The sequence below is a fragment of the Podarcis filfolensis genome, assembly GCF_964270895.1.
Source record: "Podarcis filfolensis genome assembly, chromosome: 9".
NCBI lineage: Eukaryota > Metazoa > Chordata > Lepidosauria > Squamata > Lacertidae > Podarcis > Podarcis filfolensis.
In genome coordinates, this window is record NC_139610.1 from 41,620,600 (window position 1) to 41,646,078 (window position 25,479).

General features: G+C 41.5%; 1 protein-coding gene across 8 annotated transcripts in view; it reads left to right on the top strand.

Annotated features, from left to right (window-relative positions):
- The window catches only part of LOC310742458 (uncharacterized protein), a 155,518-nt gene that overhangs the window by 37,591 nt on the left and 92,448 nt on the right, over positions 1-25,479 (top strand). For 6 of the 8 annotated variants that reach the window (XR_014538456.1, XM_083571989.1, XM_083571990.1 and 3 more), the window contains one exon: positions 22,700-22,804. The exons of 1 other annotated variant lie outside the window; for it this stretch is intronic. Coding sequence is in view for 5 of the 7 variants with exons in the window: in XM_083571989.1 (XP_083428115.1) it covers positions 22,700-22,804 (105 nt within the window). In the remaining 2 variants the exon portion in view is untranslated. Of the gene's footprint in view, positions 1-544; positions 612-22,699; positions 22,805-25,479 lie in introns of those variants that run through there. One more of the 8 variants, XR_014538457.1, reaches the window with a different exon arrangement.

The window sequence follows — 25,479 nt, forward strand, 5'->3', positions numbered from 1 at the left end:
CATAGCAACTCTCAGCATCCCCGACCATTGGCCATATTGGTCAGGGCTGATAGGCATTGGGGTGCAGCAACATCTGGAGGCCACACATTTTCCAACCATGCTGTAATCTGCTAAGTAAGGAACCTGCACCAGCACTGGAAGGGAAGGTAGACATGTAGATCTAGCTGTGATTTACACAGGCTACTTGCCCTCTGGCTCCTACATAAACATGATGTAGCCTTGTGTATCTGTGCCACATGCTGGCTTGTGTTTTGCACACATGAGAGTCATTTCTTGATATATATTCACTGGAGCAATGTAACATGTAATTCTGAGCTGATAACTCACAGATCTCAGGTGTGGCACTTCCAGTGGTTCAGATGCGTGGTTCAAGCCATCCAAGAACACAGCATGTATAGTACTGAACCAGCTGAACCACCCCCACAATAAGCTGTCATTTACATGCCCCATGAGAGTTGGATTTTTTTAAAAAAAATCTCAAATAAATGTTATTTATTATTATTAAACAAATAAGCATTTAACTCCTTTTTCTTTTTTGATTCAGCAAATATTTGACTGCCTTGAACTATTTTCCCACAAGAAAGAGATGACTGCAAATTTGGGAAAGGGAGGACTATCCATTTCTCATTATTTTAATAAATTTGATTTGTTTAAAAATGACATCAATTTCTTCGTGGGATAAGATTATAATTGCATTTCAAAGTAGTTCTCTTGAAACATTCTAGAACAGATTATGTTCTTAAAAACTCAGTTCTTTACTTTACAATGTTTTAACACCATTAAACCTGTGTTTGAAGTTACTAGGATTTGTTAAAAATTTGATAATGCCTAAGCAGATAAGAGATTATATGCTTTATGTATATATTTGAAGGGTTTATTCCAGCTCGGGCACTGTGCATTAATTGGCCACCTACAGTGAGCAATGTTTAATATTTGGAACTTTTTTTTTCCATGCTGGAATCTAGGCAGAAGACTCTGTAAGTATTACTTTAACTAAATTTGCTAACTTTCTGAAAAACATTTAAACACTGGTGTGCTACCAGTGTGTGTCATATTACATTAATCTCACTTCTAAAGACAGGTTGTATACATCTGTAATAAATACCCCTTCAGGGGATCACATGGAGATTAACTGAGAGAAATTTGCACTAAGTAATATAGAATACATCAGTAAACATGGGGGGGGGGGACTTGCCTCAAGAGAACAGGTTAACAGTACCTTAGCTCATGATTGTAGAATGTTAAACTATCCAATGGAAAGTTGTAACCATTTCAAATAGCTACCTGGTGTTTCACAATGTGATGAGCATAATAATATGTATTTATGCCATTTTGATGGGACAGAAATAATTTAAGGCATGAGTTCTTCGGAGTCACAATACCATATGAGAGAACCTAGACAGGATATTTGCTTTACTGGTAGAAGCTTTATTAAAACCATCTTTAAGCCACACATAGGCAGACATGGTCCTTTTTTTGGGGGGGGGAGTCTTCATCATGGCCTGCATGGGTTTCCAAGCAGCCTCACTCTGACTTGCCCCTCCCAAATTTTGCTGTGACTCACCCAGGGCTGGCCTTACTATTAGTCACATTAAAGCAGCTGCCTCAGGAGGCAGAGACTAGGAGGCAGGGAATGGTAGTGAGATGCTTGAGGTGAGAAGTGCATGTGTGCCATGTGGCCTTCCCTGTGTCACTGTTACCTTCAGGAGCAGTGGACAATGCTTTCCTGGTGCCAGTGCTGACGTAAGATTCAGCTGCCGGTCTCGTCAGCTTCTGTACATGGAATGGGTGCCACCATCTTGTCCTTTGCCTCATTCAGCAAAATACATTGAGTGGCCAACCTAGATTTCCATTCACAGCTGGCTCCCCACCCCCAGTTTCTGGCTAGAGGGGACTGAGAAATAAGGAAGCATTTACTTCCCCAACTAACAAAAGATATGCCCCAAACCTTTTTTACTGACCATTAAGGCAGTCTCCAGCAGAATGTCTGGCTCCATTTACTCTCGCTGTCCAAACCCCCAGTCTTACAATGATATATTACGTAATGACCATAGACTACTGCAGGGTTTTCCTAAAACAGTAGCCTTCAAGGTAGCAGCTGCTTTGCAACAATAGGGATAATGTGGCTCTCTGACCTTCTTAACTAATGTTTTTGAATCAACACTGTGTAAAGTATTTTATTGCCATTATAACACAAACGAAACAGAAACATCTATATATTGAAATCAGCTGTTCCAATATGCTTTATGTGACCATTTCTGCAAAACAGTCCAGGGTTTTTGCTGTCCATAAAATACTAGCCCTATGTATATTTACTCAGAAGTAGGCCCCACTAAATTCTATACTACTTACTTCCAAGTAAGTGCATAATCGGATTGCAGCCTTGCTCATTAGTTGTATCCAATGGATACTTGAACTGTTGATTGAGCTCCAGCCAAACCACCAGTTTAATTTACAAGAGGAAACATGGAGTGTTTCCTATCTGTTTCAAATGCCAGTTTTGCAAGTCCTTTTAATGGGAATCAAATAAAAACAGCTCACATGATTTTGGCTTAATGTTGTAGCTGTTTCTGGAATGCTGCTATCATATCTTACTTTTATGCTCTAGTCAGATCCTAGGTGAAATAGTAGTCTAAGTGATTAGAAACACACACATCAAAACATTTTCAGTGCAAATCTGACTAAAACATTAACGGGATGTATGCTACTAATTTTTATTCAGCGTAGACCCATTGAAATGAATGGCCATGACTAAGTTAGGCCCATTAATTTCAGTGGATCAACTCTGAGTAAAAGTAGGTTGAATCTATTGAGTTCAATTCCTGACATTAGTTTGAGACTGACAACACCATGATTACATCATTTGGAATTAAACTATTCTGCCTGCATCATAGTGTACCACAGGTAAGGAAGATAATTGTTGTGTTAGGTGCATGCATTTCTTATTAAAAGTAAGAAAAATGGAAAAGGCAAAGAAAGAAAAAATGTAATTCAGATTGCCTTTGATAGATTCTCCTCCTATCCCGCAGTTATGATAAAATGTTCTCCTTTTCTTGTTATCATCTCACTCTTTTGGCATTTGCTAATAGAATTCTTTCTCCTTTCTTATTTTCCTCTTAATAACCATATATGTCTTTTCTCAAACACATCAGCTTTTGACCCTCCTTGTTTACCCAGATTCACTAGGCTAGCTTAGTCTGTCTTTTCCTGTCCAACAAGCTCTCTCCAATTCCTTCTTTGCAGCACCTTCCTCCTAGATCACCAAAAAGCTCTCTTACTAACAGAAAAGCTGTTCTGGGGACTTTCAGCTTCACCCCACTTCCTGCTCCATTTCTGTTTCTTAGAACACATTAAGTATAGCTTATTAAATGTGTAGCAAAAAAGTAAGTTATGATTCTGGTACATGAACTCCTGCTAAAATCGCTTAAGGCTATATCTGCAGTGGTGAAATTTGGTAGTTTTATGCTCTTGCACCCTTCTTTAGTTACCTCAAAATGTGGTTAAGCCAGGCCTGCTATATTTGAGGTCCCTCCTGTTCATTTTTCCAGTAGGGTCCTTGATTTCTGCTTCAAAGTCTGGCCCTGACAGCACCACTGTAGCTATGTGCATCTTTCATGCTGAGACCAAAGACAATGTTCAGTTATCCTTTATCATGTCAGTGTTGCAAATGGTTACAAGGAAATCATTGCCAAGGGGTTAGTGGTTCCAAACTTAATGGAATAGATTGTGTGTGTGTGTGTGTGTGTGTGTGTGTGTGTGTTTATCTATATCTATATATCTATATCTATCTATATATAGGACTGACTTGTATAAAAATAATAATAGAATAAAGTGGAAGCCACTGCAACGTCAAGCGTTATGTGGACACAATCCTTGTTACTTTAACGTAAGATATAAATCCAGAGATTTCTCATGCCATCATTTTGTAAATAATTACAGTTCTGCTGAATCTGTTGTATAAAGTTTACATGGGAGGTTCACTGCACCCTCGCTCTTGTTTAGAACATTCGGAACCACCAGAGAAATGTTGACATATGGCTGCACTGTTTTAGTGCACAAGACATCTACTACATGGGAACATAATAAACAGGAGCATAAAGACAGGTTTGTGCAAGCAGTTTGGATTGACCTTCCTGGCAGATGAAATCCATCTTGAATCCATGGTGCTGATTTGGACAGAGATGTAAACTTATTCTTGTTACTACAACTACTAGTTCTACAAATATACCCACACGTCCCCAAAAGTACACCACTCTCAGCAAAGTGATTTCAAGCAAGTCATACCTCAGTCGCATCGCATTAATATAATACTCTCAAAATTGCTAAATGACTAAGACAGATTCTATTGGCAGTGCTTTTTTGCTTAAAAAAATATTTAGGGGTACTCTCATTTTCCTACTCATATTGAAAATACTGCCCCTCAATGAGGCCAAACAAATTCACAAAATGTTTAGGGGTATGCATCCCCCTGTGTCCCCCCCAGAAAAAAGCACTGTCTATTGCTATTTATGTGATTGTCTCTTTAAGCCTCAAAGTTTAAGGTTAGGCATGATTCATTTACACTGAGAAGGTGCTACAGATGTTTATGCCTGGTTTACTTTATTTTAGGTGGACAATAATCAATTTAGAAACTGGCAGGCTGTTGCCTACATCTCTAACTCAAACCTACATTCCTAACTTATCACATTATTCTGAATATCTGAAAGAGCAGATGCTACAACTTTGAAAAAATTAATGTGAAAGACCCTTAAAAACAGGTTTTCGGGATGCAACCTAATCTGAATTAAGATTAGTTCACTCAGCATATTTTTTGCTCATATGTGCCTTCACAACTATCTTGTAGTTTGCCTGTACACAGTCTAAGAACATAGATATTTCTCAGGTACTGGTTTTAGAGATGTTCTATGCATTTTTATTTTTTCATTCATTCATTTATTCATTCATAAATAATATTTATATTGCCTTTTGCCATATTTATGCAAGGCAGCTCATATAGCCACTTTGCCACCTGAATGCCTTAAAAGAAAGCTTTTTAAAATTTAAAACCCTAAGTAATTACATATAGTAGAACATCAAATTATAAAATAGTGCATATAACACAGTAGCAATTGGTGTGCTGAGATGGAGTAAGCCTCCCATCATCAGTGTTACTGCAGCTTAGTTGGATGAGTCTGGGGTGGGGAAGGGCAGTAGCAGGGTTGGGGTTGTGCAGACCCACCAGCAGAAATGCCAGGTTACCTCTGCCAGGGGATCTACTCAGCCCCAACCTTGCTACCATCTGACACCAGCTTGGTCTAGATAAGCTGCAGCAGTGCTGGGGACAGAAGGACATCTTCATGGCCATGCTCCACCACACTAGACACTACTTAAGGTAAAGGGTAAAGGGACCCCTGACCATTAGGTCCAGTCGTGGCCGACTCTGGGGTTGAGGCGCTCATCTCGCTTTATTGGCCAAGGGAGCCGGTGTACAGCTTCCGGGTCATGTGGCCAGCATGACTAAGCTGCTTCTGGTGAACCAGAGCAGCGCACGGAAACACTGTTTACCTTCCCGCCGGAGCGGTACCTATTTATCTACTTGCACTTGACGTGCTTTCGAACTGCTAGGTAGGCAGGAGCAGGGACCGAGCAACGGGAGCTCACCCCGTTGCGGGGATTCAAACCGCCGACCTTCTGATCGGCAAGTCCTAGGCTCTGTGGTTTAACCCACAGCACCACCCGCGTCCCTAGACACTACTTATATAGCACCAATAAAATAATCCCAATTACCAAAGACAATCAGAGCAGCATGAAAATACTAGCACCAACAAAAATACCAGAAAATCACTATCAATCAAGTAAATGCCTAGGAAAACAGAATGATTTTTACTTTGTGCCTGAAGGATAATGATGCTGGTGTATGAAATGGACATCTCTGGAGAGGTGCCACTACAGAGAAAGCCCTATCTCTACTTGCCACCTGGCTAATCTTTGATGGTGGGGGTACTGGGTGAAGGGCTTCTGATGTCCTAGCACCAACATAGCCAACTTAATGCCTTCCAGATATTGTGGGCTGTCACTTCCATCAGCCCAAGGCAGAATGACCAATGGTCATTGCTGGTGGGAGTTGTAATCCGGAATATTTGGAGGATGCCATGTTGGCTGTCCCTGCCGAATGAATGGGCAGATTCTTAAAGGAGAAGAGCCGAGCCTTTTAAGACTCTATGAGTCAAAACAGGCACATTGAACTGCAAGTGAAAACATACTGCAAGCCAACACAGATATTTCAACACAGGTGAGATTTGCTCATTGTGGTAGATTCCTTTTAAGGACTTCATCAAAGTATAGATAACTGGTTTGAGAAGGTTTAATAAATTTCCCACTAACAAATATGGACAAAAAGTGTCCAGAAATGTTAAGAAGCTGGGTGAAGGGCAGAGGGGAGAGAACAAAACTATGCACAGTACTGTTAACAGTGCTGTATAAATAATGAATGGCTTGGTACTACAACATTTATCCAATAATTTCTGCTTCCTAGAATTGAGATTTCATACATTTAGTAGCATAATTTTCAGAAAGTTTTCCCTAGTTTGGTAAAGACCAGTTAAATAAGGGTGCTATGTTTTGGTATGTCTACAAGCACAGGGGTGTCTTTTGTAAAGTTTGCACATATTTCTTCTACCTGAATTATTGAAGCAGAAATGAAGCTGAAGTAAGTGGTTTCAATCTACTCCCTCAGCGAGCACTTGTTCACATTAAAAAGCCACCCTGTAATTTATCTCAATCCTACCTGATTATTTGCTTTTCCTCAGAAGCAGTGAAAATGTGAAGGGGTTGAGGGGGGATATAATTTCACACAGACCGTTGCAGCAGCAGAGCAGAGTGGTTGGGTGGGAAGGTTTGCATAATGTCAACTCCTATCAGTCTTTCCCCCATCAAACTGCTGAATGAACTAATAAGAAGGAGACTAAAGTTTAGTGAACGGTGTTTAAATATAGCCTTTGGTTTTTGATGGAATCTTCCTCCTCTCTGACAGTTTTCAAAAACACATCCAAGCATGCCACATGCCATCACAAGTAGAACAAAACATATTGTACCCTCCAACATTTATCAGATGAAAATAGGGACGTCCCATTCCATAATGATAATTTTGTAACTATTTATACCCTGCACATCTTACTGGGTTGCCCCAGTCACTCTGGGCAGCTTGCAAAGTATATAAAAACATAATAAAACATTAAACATTATAAAAACTTCCATATACAGGATTGCCTTCAGATGGCCCAGGGGTCAGATAACGCCATATCCTCCAACATTTCTCCAATGAAAATAGGGACATACTAAGGAAAAGTGGGACATTCTGGGATCAAATCAGAAACTGGGACGGCTTCTCTAAATCAGGGACGTCTATGGAAAATAGGGACACTTGGAGGGTCTTACATAGTCATGTGACGGGTGGGTTGGTGTGTCTTTAAAAGTTTTCCTTCCATGCACTCTCTATTTTTACATACAATCTAGGTTCTCCTCATGCTAGTCAAGCTGTGATATAAATCCTTTTTTAAAAAGTTCAGTACCCTTTGGGGAGAAATATTGTTATTATTTGCTTTTGGTATAGAACATGTGTAAAGAAATGCTTAGGAAAGGCTGCTTAGTATAATGAGCAGAGTATGTGTCTTCTCTGTGTGATAACACTTGCATGCTAATGGCTATGTTTAAAATTCCTACTTCTTATCTCATTTCCTGATTGATGGGAACTTGAACTAACCTCTAGACTTCCAGACCTCACTATGTTAACTACATTGGTGGAATGAATCATACAATGTGAAAAATAACTAGGCACGATTTTTGTTCGTGTCTGATCCTAAAATGACATATGGTCTAGGAAGTCACAGAATTATATCTGATTTGGGTCACATCAAGATGTGCTATAACATACTTTTTGTGGGGGGCGGGGAGTGGGGCGGAATAGTAGTTATTATTCATATACCTTCAGGGATGTTTTTTTACCTCATATTTTGCTACGTATGATATAACAAGAGATACACGCTGCATTTTCAAGCAAATGTTTAATACCTTTCTTCTCTGAGGTAGAATTATAATAATATAAGTCTCTATGTTTCCTCAGAGATACCAGATTAAAACAACAAAATCAAATAATGGGCCTACAGCTTGCCTGTTTTGCTGTATTTCAACCCCCACCCCCAATTTTCTTTCCCTTTCTTTCCCTTTCCTTTTCTTCGCCTGAAAAGAAAAGCAGGCTGTAAGCAGCACTGACTGTGGCTTGCTGCTCGCCTTGCTTCTTGTGTGGTCCATGCAGACTTTATGATTTATTCAGCTAATGGGAAAGGAGCATGACCCCCTGTGGCCACAGAAAGAGAGCTGCATGTGGGTTTAATGCTTTCACCACAAAAATGTCTGCTATGACTAAGCTGTGTGGCTGAAGTCACTGTCGGAATGGTGCTAAAAAGGAACTTAGGCATTAAGTGTGCACTATTTACTATAGATTGGCTCTTGGGATTAGGCCAAGGGTTTCTTACTCAGTTTCAAAGAATAGCATGGAAGCTGCTAAGAAAATTAGAGCTGAGCAATTTATTTTTACCAGTGTCCCCAGTGAGTTCTTCGGTGAAGCGTTTGCCTCATAACCCTATTCCCAACCCCCCACCAACCCCAACGTCAGTTACCAAAGGGCAGCACAAAATGTGCCCGTCGGTTTGTTTCTGAGCTTCAGAGGGCTTATTGATTTCATTTCCCTCATTTTGTCTTACTTTGCCTCATGTGGAAAGCAAGATGTCACAACTGTGGGTTTTCTTATAAGGCAACAAAAGTCTCCTGAGGAAAAACAAGCACTGGTCATGCTGTTGTATATATGATATTATGGGTGGAATTAGCACTTATTTCATGTGCTGGTGTCACATTCCAACCACCCCCACTCTAATATATAAAAACAACCCTGAGGTTATAATATCTGACATCACTCTCCCTCTCCTCCCCTGAACAGTTCCACCCCACATAATGCCCTACTGTATTTTTTTTTAAATGGTGTCTGTTTGTGCTGGTAACCCAGGTCACCCAAACACTCCAACGATACCATGGCAGCAACACATGGCTGTTGGTAGGGTGGCCTTTATAGAGGACAGCCCTCTGTTTCAAGGGCTGCCAGAAGACAGGCCTCTATTGGACGGTCCAAGTCTGGTCTAAAGGCTATCAGTGGCTACTAGCCACAATGACTCTGCTCTGCCTCTGCAGTCAGAGGTGATTTGCTCCTGAATACCATCTGCAGGAAATCAGATGGCTTCTCATAGACATCTGGTTGGCCACTGTGAGAATAAGATGCTTGACTAGGTTGGGAGCCATAAGAAGAGAGAGCAGGAGACTTGAAATAGCCCAGTTAGCACCTGAATAGGAGAACAGGTGCATGGATTACCTGGGCACAGTCTTCCTCACAATAATGAGATGTGTTTCTATTTGACTTGTAATGATTTATTTCTAAATTTGCATATAGACATATAAATTAGCCCATATACATTTAATGATGCATTTCATCTTTTTTTGTGGGGAGGGAAGCTATGTTTAAGTATCCATTCTAGCTGTCGGACACCTTTCCTCCTCTCTCAACTGTGTCTGATGCTGTTGAAATGCTTTGGCCCGGTATCCTTTCACTACAGCAGTAGCAGGGAAGTGACAACCACAGTTAAGGATTTGTGGTTCTTTTGCCATTATCCTTTGTATAAAAGAATAGCAAACCCTCAGGGAAATGGGAAGTACCAAAGTGGGGAGGGAGAGCTTGAAATGGCTTTTGTAAAATGTAGTTAACGCCCAACGTATTTCAGTGGAAGTTTTTCTCACGGGACAATCATGCAATTTGTTGAGTTATGGTGTGAGGCAAGGTATCGTTTGAAAGATATTGTGTTGCTAGAAATTGAATTTGTGTGCCCCTGAGGAAGATTTCCACTGAAACACATTGGACAATTTCACTATTTTATTAAAGTTCTCTACATTTTTCAACACTGCTTTGAGGTTTGCCCCTTCCGTATTTGGTGCTGCCATCTTTTTCTCTCTCTTAGCGCTTTGAGCAGATGGTTGCATTATAGATCTGACTCATTGGGTGAGTGCTGTTAAAGGTCAAAATATGGTATATGGATCAGGGATACAGTATGTCAAAGAGAACCCAGATTAGAATTTAGGATGGAACCTTCACCAACTTTCAATCTGATCAGAATTAAAGCTGTGATATCCCTTACTGCAGGGTTGAGAAACAAATCCCACTAGCCCCAGGGAGCACTGTTGATGGTTAGGGATGATGGGAGTTGTAGTCCAGCAACATCTGCATGGCCAAAGGTCTCCTTGTCTCCTTGCTTTTTGGAACATCTTCTGTAATGAAACAGGTTTCTGACATTTGAGTTGGGCAGTGCATGAGAAGAACAGAAAGGAATAACAGGACAGGAATGAAAACACAATGCAAAATTTTCCTTATACAATCACTTGTAATAAATTATTTTACTGTTGTAAGGTTGGGATTTATTTTCAAATGAAAAGTGGTAAAGAAATTATTTTAAATAAGACAGTATAAATAAATATATTGCTTCCCACCTACTTTTCAAAGGGGAGTGGAGGTGGGAACAGTAATGGAAATGTACCTGAATCCGATTGTGGATGTTCTGTTCCTCAGTCAAACATGCTGGCATGCAGGCATGAACTAGGCTGCTTTCCAGATGGATCAGCAACAAGTGCTGTACATCTGTGCATGGCATGAGCTGTACGCAGGTGTTTCAGGTGGTGTTTGCTGCCCACAGTTGCAAACAGAACTACGGTTTCTCAAAGAAGGGAGAGGGGATCACCCAGACTGCTTCCTGGATCTGTACCAAAAGCCAAGGAGGGTGTCAGCCCACCCACTGTCGATACACAGTCTGTCTTCTTGTTTGGCCTTACTCTACAAGATTTAGATCTGATAGTTTCTCATAGTTCTGGGTATCACAGCACTGTTTAACCACATATCTATTTCTAGTTCAAAAAGGCAAAAACTCGCTGAAGATCTCTGCTCCCCTGCTCCAATTATTGTTTTCTGCTGGGCCTCAACAAACGGAAAAGAGAGGCCCCTCTCCCCCAAAGTGAAATCTTAGTATTCTTAAATTATCTTGTGGTTCTTACCACAGAGTAAAAGACACCATAACACTGACTTTTCTTCTTCTGTGTTTTAAAGAATAGATCTGTATCTCTGCAGTAAAAGCAATGAATTTTTTTTGGGTGGTGGGGAATAGGCAGCACTGTGTGTATCACATTTTTTTAAAAAAAATTTCTACACCAAAGTCGCCCAAATTAAATGTAAAAAAGATTTTGCTTGGCTTAAGTTATTTTATTTTGTGTTATTTGCATAATGACACAATTGCCAGCCACGAGGAAGGAAGAGAGATGTTTAAGCTGCAGTCCCATAATTTCTTAACTTGCAATGATCTCTCACTGAACTCAATGAGACCTATGTCTGGGTAGATTTAAAGCACATTTAATGAGCGTTTAAAACACATGGTCCTGGGAAATGTAGTTCTTAAGGGTGCTTGGAATTGTAACTGTGAAGGACAAACTACAATTCCCAAGATTCATTTGGGGAAACCACGTGCATTAAAAGTACTTTTCTTGTATGGTATGGATGTAACTGAACATTGTACATCTTACTCAACCTTCACCTTCAGAGATTTCACCACAGATTGCCCATACATTGTCAAAGCTATATTTGCAGCTATATGGACTAGAAACTTGCTTTTTTATATAATTGATGCAGCCAGAGATTGCCAGGAGTTTTGTTTAGTGTTATTTCATATTGCATTTCAGAGCCAAAACCTAGAATTGAAGCAAATTTTGGTCTGGGTGAGTCCCCAGATCAAACTAAGCCCTACTCGGGCCGACGGTCTGAGAAGCTCAACTGCCTACCTAACATTTGCTAAATCCATTGCATGTGCAAATAAGCAGCAACCTATTACTCTGTTGCCTCTTCAAGCCAATTGAAATGCTGTTTCTGGGCCAAAAGTTAACTTCAGCTTGATGGAAATTCTTTTGAGCTGGATGAATTTCTACTTGAGAGAGATGTGTGTGGTCTCAGATGAAGGTTATGATGTCAAATGGCAATGATCTCAGAGGAGATCCTGCAGTGGCAACTGAATGGAGAACATGTCTCTCCACTGCACACAACCCCATGTATTTTTCCAGTAGGCAATAAGTTGTTCTCTGTAGCAAAGCCATCTTTATACAGTAAGCAAACAGCAGTAGAATTGTACCTCACAAAGAACTGGGTAAATTCTTCTTACTGTGAAATACGTCAGTAAATGGAATAATCATCACCCTTTTGATATCTCCCCTCTGGTGCAAAATAGGATAAAGGGATAAGCATACAGATGCATCCTTTGAGTAGAAGGATGATGATTTTAAGCATTAGTCAAAATGTCTTTTTTTCCCCAAAAAAAGAAAGAAAGAAGTGTAAACATTAAGTTTTCACACTGTGGGTTTACTATTAATTTTCTTTCCCGTTTTAGGTGTTTGAAGACTGTTGCTTTCAACATCATCCAATTTTCTCTGTTTTACTGAAAGACAAGAATGAGACTTATTTTTCCTACAAACTTGGAAATCCCACTGTTCATGTTTTGAAAGCCGTTGACAGACTCTGACATGCACAGGACCTTTGAATGTGTAGGAATAGTCCATTCAGCTGTCTCATTTGCTTATTTGTAGGTGACACTTTGTGTGCACTGGCCTGGCAATCTCTAAACCAATGAAAGCTTTGCCAAGGGCGAATATAAATGGCACCTAAATATTATGCCTAAAATGGTGGGAGCAGTATTATTCATTGGTCGTATTTTTGATGTGCAATGTGTTTTAACAATCCTTCGGAGTCAATTTCCCATTGCAAATGCTTGCAAGGATTAATGGACGAGGAACTGAAGCTGTGACATGGGGTAGATCTTTGCCACAAATGTAAACTGATTGAATAGTCTGTTCTTCTTCCAAGGGGACTGAGGTTCTGAGAGGAAAGACTTAGGGATCTCTACATTCATCTCATTATACCACACTTCTCAGGACTCTTTGGAAGAAGTCATTACTTTTGGGCTGGGGAGGTTGAGGAGGGGGTTGTTGCTGTTTTTTTGTATCTTTATTTTAGATCTTGTGATTTATATGGAAATTCTTCAGTTTTGCTGTGTGTGTTTGTCAGAGCCGCCCGAGGTCCCAGCTCACAAAGGACCAACGCTGCTTCGTTGTTAAGTACAAAAGTCTTTATTGAAGTTCAGTTTCACTTCCAGAGCCACAGCGCGCAGCTCTACGTCTCAACTGTCAGACCGCTGATGCTCCGTCTGAGTCTCCTCCCCCCAGACACCAATTTAAGACTCTCGCCTTACTCCACCTCTTCCTCTGTTCCTTCCGCCTCTGGTTCCGCCTGTCCGTTGGGGTCTCGCCCTTTCTAGACTCTTCTGACACTGAGTCCCCTGAGCCTTCCCCCTCCCTCCGGCGGGCTTTAGGAGCTGGTTCCCCATCCGGGTCTCCTGCTGTCCCCCGCGCCTGTACATTTGAACTTGGCGCGCGCGCCCAGCCGGCAACTTTTCTCCTGACCGTTTCACTGCTGCTGTCACTGCTTCCCCCTCTGGGGGGGCTAGCTGCAACTGACCTCCCCTCCGTTGGAGGCGTGGTCAGCCCTGACTCACTTTCTCTCCCCGCTGGAGGAGACGCTGGCCCTGACACATGTGACTCTTCCCCCCCACTACGCTCTGGTGGGGAAACTGGTCCCGATCCCCCACTGCTGCTTTGGGGTTCCCCTCTGGCTCCTTGTTTCTGGTGCGTCCCCCCTGGGACCCCCCTTGCCCTGACCATCGGCGCCCCCTTCTGGGAATCTTCTGATTCGCTGGAGAAGCTCATGGAATCTCTCGGGCCACTGTCATACTCCCCTACGCTGCCCTCGGATTCTTCCCCTTCGCTCTCCATTTCCTCTCTCCCCAGTGCTCCTGCTCCTGAGCCCCTGACAGTGTTTGTTTATGACTACTTTTATTATGTTATAGTTAGGTATTTTTTTCATCCTGTAAGCCGCCTTGAGCATGGTTTGAACTGTGGAAAGGCAGCATACAGATGAAATTATGTATTGCAATTAAACTAATAGAATGTTCAGAAGCAGCCTTTTACTAGGTCACATTATTTGACTATCTGGCCCAGAATTGTAGAGTGGCAGGAGTTTTCCAGGGTCTCTTTCACATCACCTGCTATGTCATCCAGGGGTGGAACCTGGGACCGTTTGAATGCAAAGTAGATCCTCTACCACTGAGGCACTGCCCATCCCCACAGTGAATTGCTAAAGGTATGGCTTCCTTAATCTCTCTGGAATCCACCCAGGAGGATTCAAAATGGCACCCGCAGGATGAGAGAGCAGGAAGGACCTACCCATATCCTACTCATGATGCTTCTTGGTAAAAAATGGGTATACATTTGTGACTGCAGATAGTCCCAGGATGATTTGCTCAGTCCTAGTCATGCAAGCCCTGGTTAAATGTGGCTTAAAAACCATGACTCGCAGGCCCAAGTCCAAATTATATCCATTGAATTACATAACCTGTGTGGTAGAAGAAGCCCACACAACTTATGCTCTGTATCCAACATTGCTTACCGTCTTCTTACAGTCATTCACAAGAAGGGGGAATCACCCTGCAACTCACAAAGGTGCTAAGGCAGAATGCGTGAAATTTGCAAATAACTACTTACATATGTAAATGAGCTAGACCTGAAAAGGAAGGACACGGATAGGCAAAATCTGAACGCTGATTAACCTTCCAAGGTTTCTGTATGTTTTGGGAAATCTTTTCATTTTAATTCTTCTAGAAACACCAAGGAATTGGCAAACATTTTGTATGGGAAAGGAAACTAGGAAGATTGCCAATGGTTACAATGCAGAAGCCATATTTTAAAAGGGAGCTCAGGATGTACCTGATATTGCATACATTCATTTATCAATGTATACATGTGAAGAAGGGCAAACTGGTGTTTTATACCTCAAGAGTCTGCTTCAGCACCCTTTGAGTGACTACCCTGGTATTATAAGAAGTAAAACAACAACAACCAGAAACACCCTGTCACATGGATTCAAACTGCTGACCTTCCAAACAGCAGGCCCAAGGGGCTTGGCGGTTTTAGACCACAGCGCCACCCGCTCCCTTTATATAAGAAGTAAGATATAAATCAATGTCTCCACGCATGATGCATGCAGTGATTACATCAGCCATTTCAAAGGGTTTTGAGTCTGGCAGTTTCCTTACAGACCTCTTTTATATTCAATTACACCTTTTTTATTTGTTTGGAAATGTGGCAAAATAGATTGCTTATGGCATATATAAGAAGATTTAGAGATGTTCAAGGAGGACAACATCCGAGCCTTAATGAAACAAACAAGTTCAATTAATAATGTAAACCTCTATTGGTTACCATATTTCTAATTGAGAGACAATGTGTTATCTAATTTAATAAAATAAAAAATATTGAATCTATCCTTGAGTGAAGGAAGTCAAGAAATGGGTTACCGTTTACCCCCAGAACATAGAAATTACCACTATATGTCCACCAGATTCCACTAGGTTTCCAGGAGTGGCTTTTATATCATATGAATGCTCATATAAAACATGAAAATCATCAGGGAAGGAAAACGTCATGGAAATGAAACAAAGTGCTGTCTTGAATGCAGCCTGAGAAGGCATCCGAGCCTGTATCAGCATGAATGATGCTTCCACTAACTGATTTTTTTAATCAGATGAGAGTATGAAACTAGAGTGGCCCTGGTTTTAATCTTTCCTGCTCCTGAAACACAGCTCTGTTATTGAACATTGTATACATATTCTTTAAAATTCTGTCTTAAATCCAGCTCAGGGATGGTATTCAAAGACAGACTGGCCCATAAACAGAATGTTCTCCATCCTGGACCATAACAAATCTCCTGGCGTTAAGTTGAGCACAGATACATTCCCCAGTCTGTACAAAGCTGGATGATGCCTACATTTAAGATTAAAACTTTATGGATATCAGATCCTTTCTCAGTGCTGAACGATTTCACTATGCTCCCCAAGACGAGATGTCTGGGAGATCCAAAGTAAGGGAAAGAAAAAAGAAATACAGGAGGAGAAGATCCTTGCTGAGTTCCTCTTAGGGAAATAACCAGAGAAGACAGTAAGCTATTCATAAGGATTAAGGCTAATGGGTGAAAGTAAATTGTTTTAATTAGGTTTCTGAATTTTAATCCAAAACAAAACTCACTCCAGGCATGCTGCAGATAGCAGCCAACAATCCCCACGGCATCAGATGCCTGTTCAACTTCTCAAAAAGAAGATTGCCGTCATCCCTCACCTCTCCTAACATATGTAGCACTCTTTTTAAATTCATCAGCTGCCTCTCTGCCTGGCATGAAATTGCCTTGATCTTGATTTACAATGGTAGTAAGACTTTTGTTTAGTCTTGCGGTTCACAGTTTAGTAAATATTTTTTAAGTCCACATTTAACAAAGATACAGGATAAGAGTTACTACATTTCTCCGGGGGGGGGGGTCTCATTTTTTGCATTTGGAGAATATTGCTCCTTTCACTTGCTGGTGGGATTTTATTTCTTTACTGATTTGCACAAGATATTTTGGAGGTACTAGGTGGGATCCAGGGATAAAAGACCCATTTAAGACATCTTCTAACACCCTGCTCCTAAAGCTAGCCCTCTCCTCCAGTGGATCTGCAAGACTATGGCATCGCTTCTGCATCCATAAATCTCTCTTCACTTAAAGGTATTGTGGACACCACCCATCAAGCAGTGTCTCTGAGCATCCACCCTTTCCTTCAGCAGGGCTTGTGCAACATTCCTGCACTAGACCCACTGAGCTGCATTGAGATGCTCAGTAACATTGTCTAGTAAAGCTTAGACCCAAGCAGATCCCTGCTCCATCTAACTCAGTAAGGTTTATCCCAGAGGTGGAGAAGCTTTTTCAACCTAGCAACATGATATGCAGATGAACTTGGATCCTGACTGTAGGTTTCCCACAGGCATCTGGACCATTAGCCTGATCCAGCAGGGTCTTCTTATGCTCTTACGTTCTTAATGTTGAGATTATCAGATAATTGCATCTCCAAAGGCAACACACACCTACATAGTCTAAAGCAGGGTTTCCCAAACATGGGTCTCCAGCTGTTTTTGGACTACACTTCCCATCATCCCTGACCACTGAGCACACTAGCTAGGGTTGGGAGTTGTAGTCCAACATCATCCCGGAGCAGTGTTTCCCAAACATGGGTCTCCAGCTGTTTTTGGACTACAATTCCCATCATCCCTGACCACTGGTCCTGCTAGATTCAGGTAGGTGAAATAAATAAAAAATTGTCAAAGATTTAAAAATTGCTACTGGACAATTTTTAAATTTTTTATTTATTTCGACTGGTCCTGCTAGCTAGGGATGATGGGAGTTGTAGCCCAAACAGTACCCTTCTTCTTCTTCTTCTTCTTCTTCTTCTTCTTCTTCTTCTTCTTCTTCTCCCCCCCCCCCACTCCGTTTTTGGGTTGTTCGAGACCACTCTCTCTCTCTTCTTGCACAAGTAACTTGCACATGGAGGGCTGAACCCAACACTGCAGCGCCACTGGTGCAACAGAATGCTGGCGCAGCACTGGAGACATTGCAAAAGGATTGGAAGATCCTTTGGCCCAACATTGGTGCTGCAATCTGTGTGCGTGGGCCAGGAGTTTGCCACAGGCATCCAGATTCCAATCTTTGTCTCCTGACTCAAATAATGCATGTATCCATTAGCACATTCAGTATCAGTGAGTTCCAAGATAGAATCGTGTGTTGTGGAAAATAAAGGTTTTCTTGGTTCAAGATTACTTGTGCAGGCAGGCCCCATGTGCCTACATGTGAAACTTGGTTCCTATCCTCTGTGAAGCCGAGGAAGTAGTTCTTCACTTCTCATACTCAACTACAGTAAAACGTCAGCAGGGAACTGTCAGATTTACTGGGCACAATGGTACAAACTGTTCACTATATCCTGTTTTTAAATGTCAACTTTTTTTTCCTCTGTGGGTGGGCTGACTAAACAGAGACTTTTAACATGGTACTTTGCTGTTTTCTAAACAGAGCAGCTACGCATGCTATCTAGTTTATATACAGCTTTTTAAAAAGCAGGGCACCCTTATAAATATGCTGGGTTTAAAAGAAACTGACCTGACCAAAAAAAAAAAAAAGTGTTTTGTTTATAATATCTAAACCTTTTATTCATTTGAGGATTTATTTATTTATTTTTTAAAAAAACATATTTTACTCATTACTTTCCTGTCTGCCTGGTTTTCTGTGTTTTCGAAATAATTATGCATAGATCTTACAGTACAGTACAGCCAATGTTTTTTACAGAGGTTTTTTTTTTTTGTTCTGACACACAACACGGAATGTAGCTAATCAAAACAGATGTGTTTACCTTGCGCTGCTAGCAGTAATTTTAAAAGGATACATATAAAAACGTGTTTTGGTGTTTCAGCTGTGCAACATGGAATAAAAGCTGTAAATGCCAATTCATACCAAATTATGGAGAATAAAACAAACAAACATTCCAAAACAAATACAGTGGGTTGGGGTTCTTTTTTAAAGGACAAGCTCTGCAGCAGGGTTTAGATGCTCCTCTCGTTCCTAAGGGCTTTTCTGTATGATTACTACATCCCCTCCACACATTCACGTTTTGACTTCCTCCACTGCAAGGAACAACCTTTCTTTCACAGCAACAGACTTGATATTGGGACAAGATATCATACCAGAGATGTGCAGAAGAGATTCACTTCAGTACAGTGGTACCCCGGGTTACATATGCTTCAGGTTACAGACTCTGCTAACCCAGAAATAGTGCTTCAGGTTAAGAACTTTGCTTCAGGATGAGAACAGAAATCGTGCTCCAGCGGCATGGCAGCAGCAAGAGGCCCCATTAGCTAAAGTGGTGCTTCTGGTTAAGAACAGTTTCAGGTTAAGTATGGACCTCCAGAACGAATTAAGTACTTAACCCGAGGTACCACTGTACTCCAAAGCTTCAATGCAAAGGGAAGGCCAGTGTTGTGTAGGGGTTAGGCTGTAGGGCTGGGACCTGGGAGAGCAGGTTCAAATCCCCACTCAGCCATAAAGCTCATGACCTTAGGCCAGCCACAAAATTTCATAATTTTGTAAGACTTTTTTGAAGAGTGATTAACTAGTAGTTGCAATGTTCAGAGGTCCGCTCCACACTTTTGTATGAGTTCTGACTAGAGCTGTGCACACATGGCCTCTTGAAATTAGGTATCAACCCTGTTGATGATGAGAGAAGAAGAATTGCTATGCCACTTCTAGTTTACAGTTGACCAGCAATGGCTGGGTGCTGTCTGGAAGCACCCTTCAGGGACATGATCACGTACACAGAAATTCACATTGTGTGGGAAAATTATTGCCCAGCAACTCTCCAGGTTCTTTTGCTTGTCAGAATCCAACTCACTTTCTCATCCCAAGGGGAAGTACTAAAAACTTCATGTGTTCTTAATTTCATACTGGACAGATATTGGCTGTATTATTCCAAGAGGGGCTTTCAGGAAAATCCACTTTGCTTTCTGAATGCATTGTATCACCTTCTTCGCAGCAGGACCATTTTTGTGCTGCAGCTGACATAGGTTACTCTTGTGGCCACATCAGTTTGTGTATCAGATGTTCTTTGAGCAGATGATGGTCTGATTCAGACATACTAACGAAACATAGTTTGTTGTTATGTGCTTACACAGTTCCCCCTACCTTCCATCTCTCATTTGTGCATCTGGGAGGAGATGTAAAGCTTCCTTTGAGAAGCTAATTAGCTTCCATCACAGAGTTCCAGTGTGTTGTGAGAGTCAGTGTACTGTCATGGTTAGAGTGTTGAATGAGGACCTGGGAAATCAGGTTTCAAATCCCCACTCAGCCATTAAACTCACTGGGTGATTATGGGACAGTCAGTCTCTCAGTCTAATTCACAAGGATGAACTGAGGATAAAATGGGGAAGGGAAGGAGCATGTATGCTGCCTTCAACTCCTTGGGGAAAGGTGGGCTATAAATGTTATACATTTTAGAAACCAAAAATACTTTCTTCTAAATGCATGAAACTGGTTTGTACAAACCAAGATACCAAACTAGGACCTAAACCATGGCTTGGTCCCCTAGTTTGTTAACTAACTATGGTTTGTACAGGTCATAGCTTCCTGGGACTCAGCTACATTCGTAAAGATAAAATACTTTATATGTGTTATAACACTGTGGCACCAGGTGGTGCTGTGGAGTGCCACTTTCATCAACATGATTTCCCTTTATGAAGTTTACAACGCGTTTAACTGAAATGCCCAGTAGTTAATTCAATAGGATTAATTCCAAGTATTTCAGCCTATACCTGGAACAGTGGGGAAGGAGGTAGTGGATGAGCCTGAGATTTATAACGACAAGCCATGCTTTGTTGCAACATCTGATGTGGGACATTATATATGGTGGTTTGAATCAAGTTAGATCTAATTCCATGAGAAATTTAATTCACAGCAAAATGCTAGTGCAAACAAGGCTTGCCATTCTTAGCTTAAGCATATTACGTGGAAATAATTCCCACTAAAATCAGCGGGGCATACTTGTTCTAAGTATTGTGTTCAGGATCAGGGTGGAAATCACTTCCTCCATTTTCAAAAGTGACTTACAGGGAATTTCCATATGCGGTTTCATTTTATCATCTTCAGAGTTGTATAATTTTAATGGAAACCCATCTGGTTGTTTAAAAGCCTGTTCCATGCTTCCCAGATCCTGGTACCCAAAACACAGCTCCACTGTGACGATGTTGGAGGACCGAGCATTCTTTTGGATGTGTGGGAAATGGCATGCATGTTTATATGGTCGTGGTTTCACCTTACGCATGGACCACCAGGCTTTAATGACACATTTGGCCACAGAAGGTTCAGGCCACTGACCACTTTGTTTACCCCACTGAGCCAACTCACTGGCAAAGTGAAAGTTTCTGTCTCAGTTGCCAAAACATGGGATAAGACAAAAGATTGCTTGTCCATTTTTGCCACTTGAATACAAACATGAGAGATTCTTAAGGAACACATATTTTCCATGTTTATAGAATCTGTTACGGAGAGATGTCACTCATGCTATTTTGCCGGGAAATATGTACATTCAGTTTTGGGAAGTGCACTTAGGCAACAATTACGTTTATTAAAAAACTGAATAAATTCCAATAACTTGTAAGTGCCCTTTTAAAGAGAATAGCTTGGCATGTTCATGTATACACATGCATGAGAGGGAGGGATAATTATATATGTGCAGTAGGATGTCCATGCTCTGTGTAATGCCTGTGCATTGTCACAATGATTTAACGCACATATATATATTCACACAGGGACACGGGTGGCGCTGTGGGTTAAACCACAGAGCCTAGGACTTGCCAATCAGAAGGTCAGCGGTTCGAATCCCATTGGGTGAGCTCCCATTGCTCGGCCCCTGCTCCTGCCAACCTAGCAGTTCGAAAGCACCTCAAAGTGCAAGTAGATAAATAGGTACTGCTCCGGTGGGAAGGTAAACGGCATTTCTGTGTGCTGCTCTGGTTCACGAAAAGCGGCTTAGTCGTGCTGGCCACATGACCTGGAAGCTGTACGCCGGCTCCCTCGGCCAGTAAAGTGAGATGAGCGCTGCAGCCCCAGAGTCGGCCACGACTGGACCTAATGGTCAGGGGTCCCCTTTACCCTTTATATATTCACACAAATGTGAAAATTAGCAACTTATGGACACAGGAAATTCCCTTGTACTGACAGATGCTGGCAGTGGCTTCCCAGGGTTTCAGACACCGGCATTCCTCAGTCCTACCTGGAGACACCAGCAATTGAACTTGGGACTTTCTGCATGCAAGGTGGATCTACAACCAAGCAATGGTCCTTCCACAGTTCACAGCAGAAAGCAAGAATCACCAAGCCACAGTACATTGGCATATTGCGTTAATACCTGGAAGTTATTTGTAACTCCTTTGAATTTGGCATAACACCTTGCATTTTTTAACCATCCACCCATTCATCATAGAAAAGATGCAAAAGAATAGTCTCAGGCCATTGGCGATCTCTTTAGGAACTGAGTGGGGTGGGATATAAACGGTCCAGGGTAAAGATAGAGATGAAGTAAAGGGCTTTTTCTGTCCTTGAGTTCAGACTGTAGTACAGGGAATGACCATAGCTCAGTGGTAGAGGATCTGCTTTGCATGCAGAAGGTCCCTGGTTCAGTCCTTGGCATTTCTTGGTAGCACTGGGAGTGTCTCCTGCCTGAAACCTTGGAGAGGCACTGCCAGTCACTTTGAGCTAAATAGACCAATTGGTCTGACTCAGTGCAAGGCAGCTTCCTGTGTTGCTGTGGCTTTTCTAGAATGGAAATTCTGGTCCCTTTGTTGACATAGGACACAACTCTATCCTGAGCCAGAGTTTCCACAACTTGCTTGCCACTGCCAGAAATTCATACAGTGCTTCGTCAGTGGAGGTAGACTGGATTACTGCAAAAGTGACCTTGCTGTGGTCATTGCAGTCATGTTTGTGGCATTTATCATCTCAATCATTTAACAATCTTTATCCCACAGTAAGAAAGCCAAAAGGTTTGGCAGCTGATCCCAACCATTTAAGTGTTACTTCTTGCCCCCAAGGCAGGCATGAGAATGAGGAAGTATGTTGCTTTTCTCCTAGTGTTCAAGAGACCTGGAACATCAGCCAGAGGGATTGCTCTTGATATGATGGTGACAATGGATATTCAGCCAAAAATGGATTTTGTAATACATTATGGAAGTCACAGTGAGTATAGGATTTGTCTCCAGAGGGAGGAAGTAGGGCAGGCAAGGCAAATGACAAATGGATTACCATTCAGCAACACATTTTCAGTCAGAAGGCCTTTGCACCTACCAACATGAATGGCAGGGTTCAGCTCAACACAGTGCACAAATATAGCATATTGGACCTATAACATATCTGTATATAGCACAGTGGACCTATAGCATGTCTGACTGTGTTCCTTGAGTATGTGATTATGTCAAACCCCATCCTGAGTGTTTGGGGGAGGAAAGGCAGTTTGGAAATAAAATAAATCAGCTGGCAAAATGAGCTCCTGACCACATCCAGAAGCAATGTCAGGTTCAGGAAGTCTCCCAAGCTCTGAATCTTATTCTTAAGGGTAGTGTAACAGGTTATGCACCTATATCATTCAAAATAGATTTCCCAGGCTACCCCCACCCACATCAAAATGCTAATCTTATGTGGATTTAGCCTTAGTTTTAGTCCCTCGGTGATCAGACATTTGGTCAGAATTTTAGCAGTTTCACCAGAACCAGATGAGAAATGAGAAATGGTTGTGGGGCAGCATACTGGTGTCATCACACACCAAATACCCTGAGGGCCTTTCAAATGTGTGCTTAAGTAAAATAATGTACTGCTGTTTGTGTGTGTTTATTCATTGAACTAATACCCCATCCTTCCTCTTGAAGGAACCCAGGGCACTTTCCCTCATGACATACACTAGATCCAACATTGGTCCTGGATATCTGGGTGACAACGGTGGCAACAAGTGCACTTATGCCCTTTCAACTGGTGTGCTAGTTTTGTCTCTTCCTGGAGAAGGCAATTCTGGCCACATTTCTGCATATCTTAGTCAATTCTGGATTAGATTCCTGTGGTATGTTTTGTGTACAATTGATGAACGTTTGAAAACTGCAGTTGGTACAAATTGCAGTGACCTGAATGCCTTCAGCTGTCTGGGTTTTAAAACTTATTACACCAGACTTTTACCATCTGCACTAACTCCCTGTTTGTTTCCAGGCCCAGTTTAACTCACTGGTTTTTACGTATAAAGCCCTAAATGGCTTGGGATCAGGGTATCTGAAGAACCTCCTCCTTCCAGAGAAACCACCCCACAAATTACGGTCATCATCAGATGCCCTGTTCCGCGTCAAGGGAGATGCAGGTAGCAGGTCACAGAAAATGGGGCCTACTCTTGATTGTGGAACTCTCTCCCAAAAGAGGTTTGACTGGTCCCTTCACTGATAGTTTGTAGGTGGGCAGAGTCAAAGCATTTTATTTTATGGAGTTTAATTGTATGTCAACTTCACACATTGCAGTTCTTATTTTGTTTCTTTACCTAGTAATTTGGCTCTTCTCGATTTCTATTGTACCAGCGGTGTGTTTTAATTATTGTGAATCATCACGGGGGCCCTCATGGGGGCTGAAAGGTGATATATGAATGTTTCAATAAGCAAATAAATAAGGGACACCAAGGGGGCAGCTGAGGGCAATCCCAAATAGAGTGAGAACTGCAGCAGAGACATCGTGGTGGAACCATACCCTAAAAGGATGTGCAGCGTGACAGGATAACTGAAACAGTTTGAACTTGCCATTTACAAGAAGCAATTAACATTGCATATTACAGAGTAGAACCTACAGCACGCAGTACAATTTGTTATAACTTGGTGTCAGCTGATTTTGACTGGTTTGTGGCTGCAAACTGATATTAACCACGACAAAAAGTGACTCTGTTTGGCTTTTTATTTCCATGCAGACATGGTAGACTTAATATGTCCATGTCTGATGACATTAAAATTATCTTTCTTTTCTTTTTTAACTTTAACAAATGTGATCTGCACATTTAATGTGTCCTCTCACCATTTTCCTTTGTGGCAACATGCAAGCTATATTTGGTGTTGCTGCCTTCTCTGTCAGATTATTTAGTGCAGGCTGCATAACCAGTGTGTGTATTTTTCTTTTTAATGGGTCATTTCACTGCCACATACCTAAACAGCTGGAATGAACTGATACTTAGTGATGGTAACATTCTGGGCAATGTTAACATCTGTTTCTCTTTGGAAATTTAAAGGCCAGTTGAGATTTAGAAAGCAATTGACCAGTATTGCACTACTAACTTCTTACTCTATATGTGGCATATTTTAATAGACCAATCTTTGTAATTTGGAGAATGTGGGCTTATCTTCCACCATGTGGTTAAACTGTCACCGCAGCCAGTACTAGAAAAGTAAACCTTAATTGGAAATTATAGCTTTCCATTCAAAAGTAGCCCTGGAACCTTGCTTTTCTTATGTTGAGGAATCTCTTGACAAATCAGAAAATCGGTGGCTATTCAGTCCAATCGGTCCAAATCAGTCCAATTCAGGAAAATCGGTGGCTATTCAGTCTATGGGACAGTTTGTGTAAAGCTGTCTCCTAATAGATAAAAGTAGCTATGGCTCCAATCTTATATACTTACCTGGGTGTAAGTCCCATTGAATTCAGCAGGACTTACTTCTGTGTAAGGATGCACAGGATTACACTTGTAAATGACAGTAGGTGGATTTTTAATAAAATCTGGGGTGATTCAGTTCTCTCAATTCCTCATTTTTCCAGTCTTAAATTCAGTTCTCCACATTTTGCAGTGATTTGCATTTTTTAAAAAAATATTGTGAAAGTAATTAGCATTTTAGGGTGAA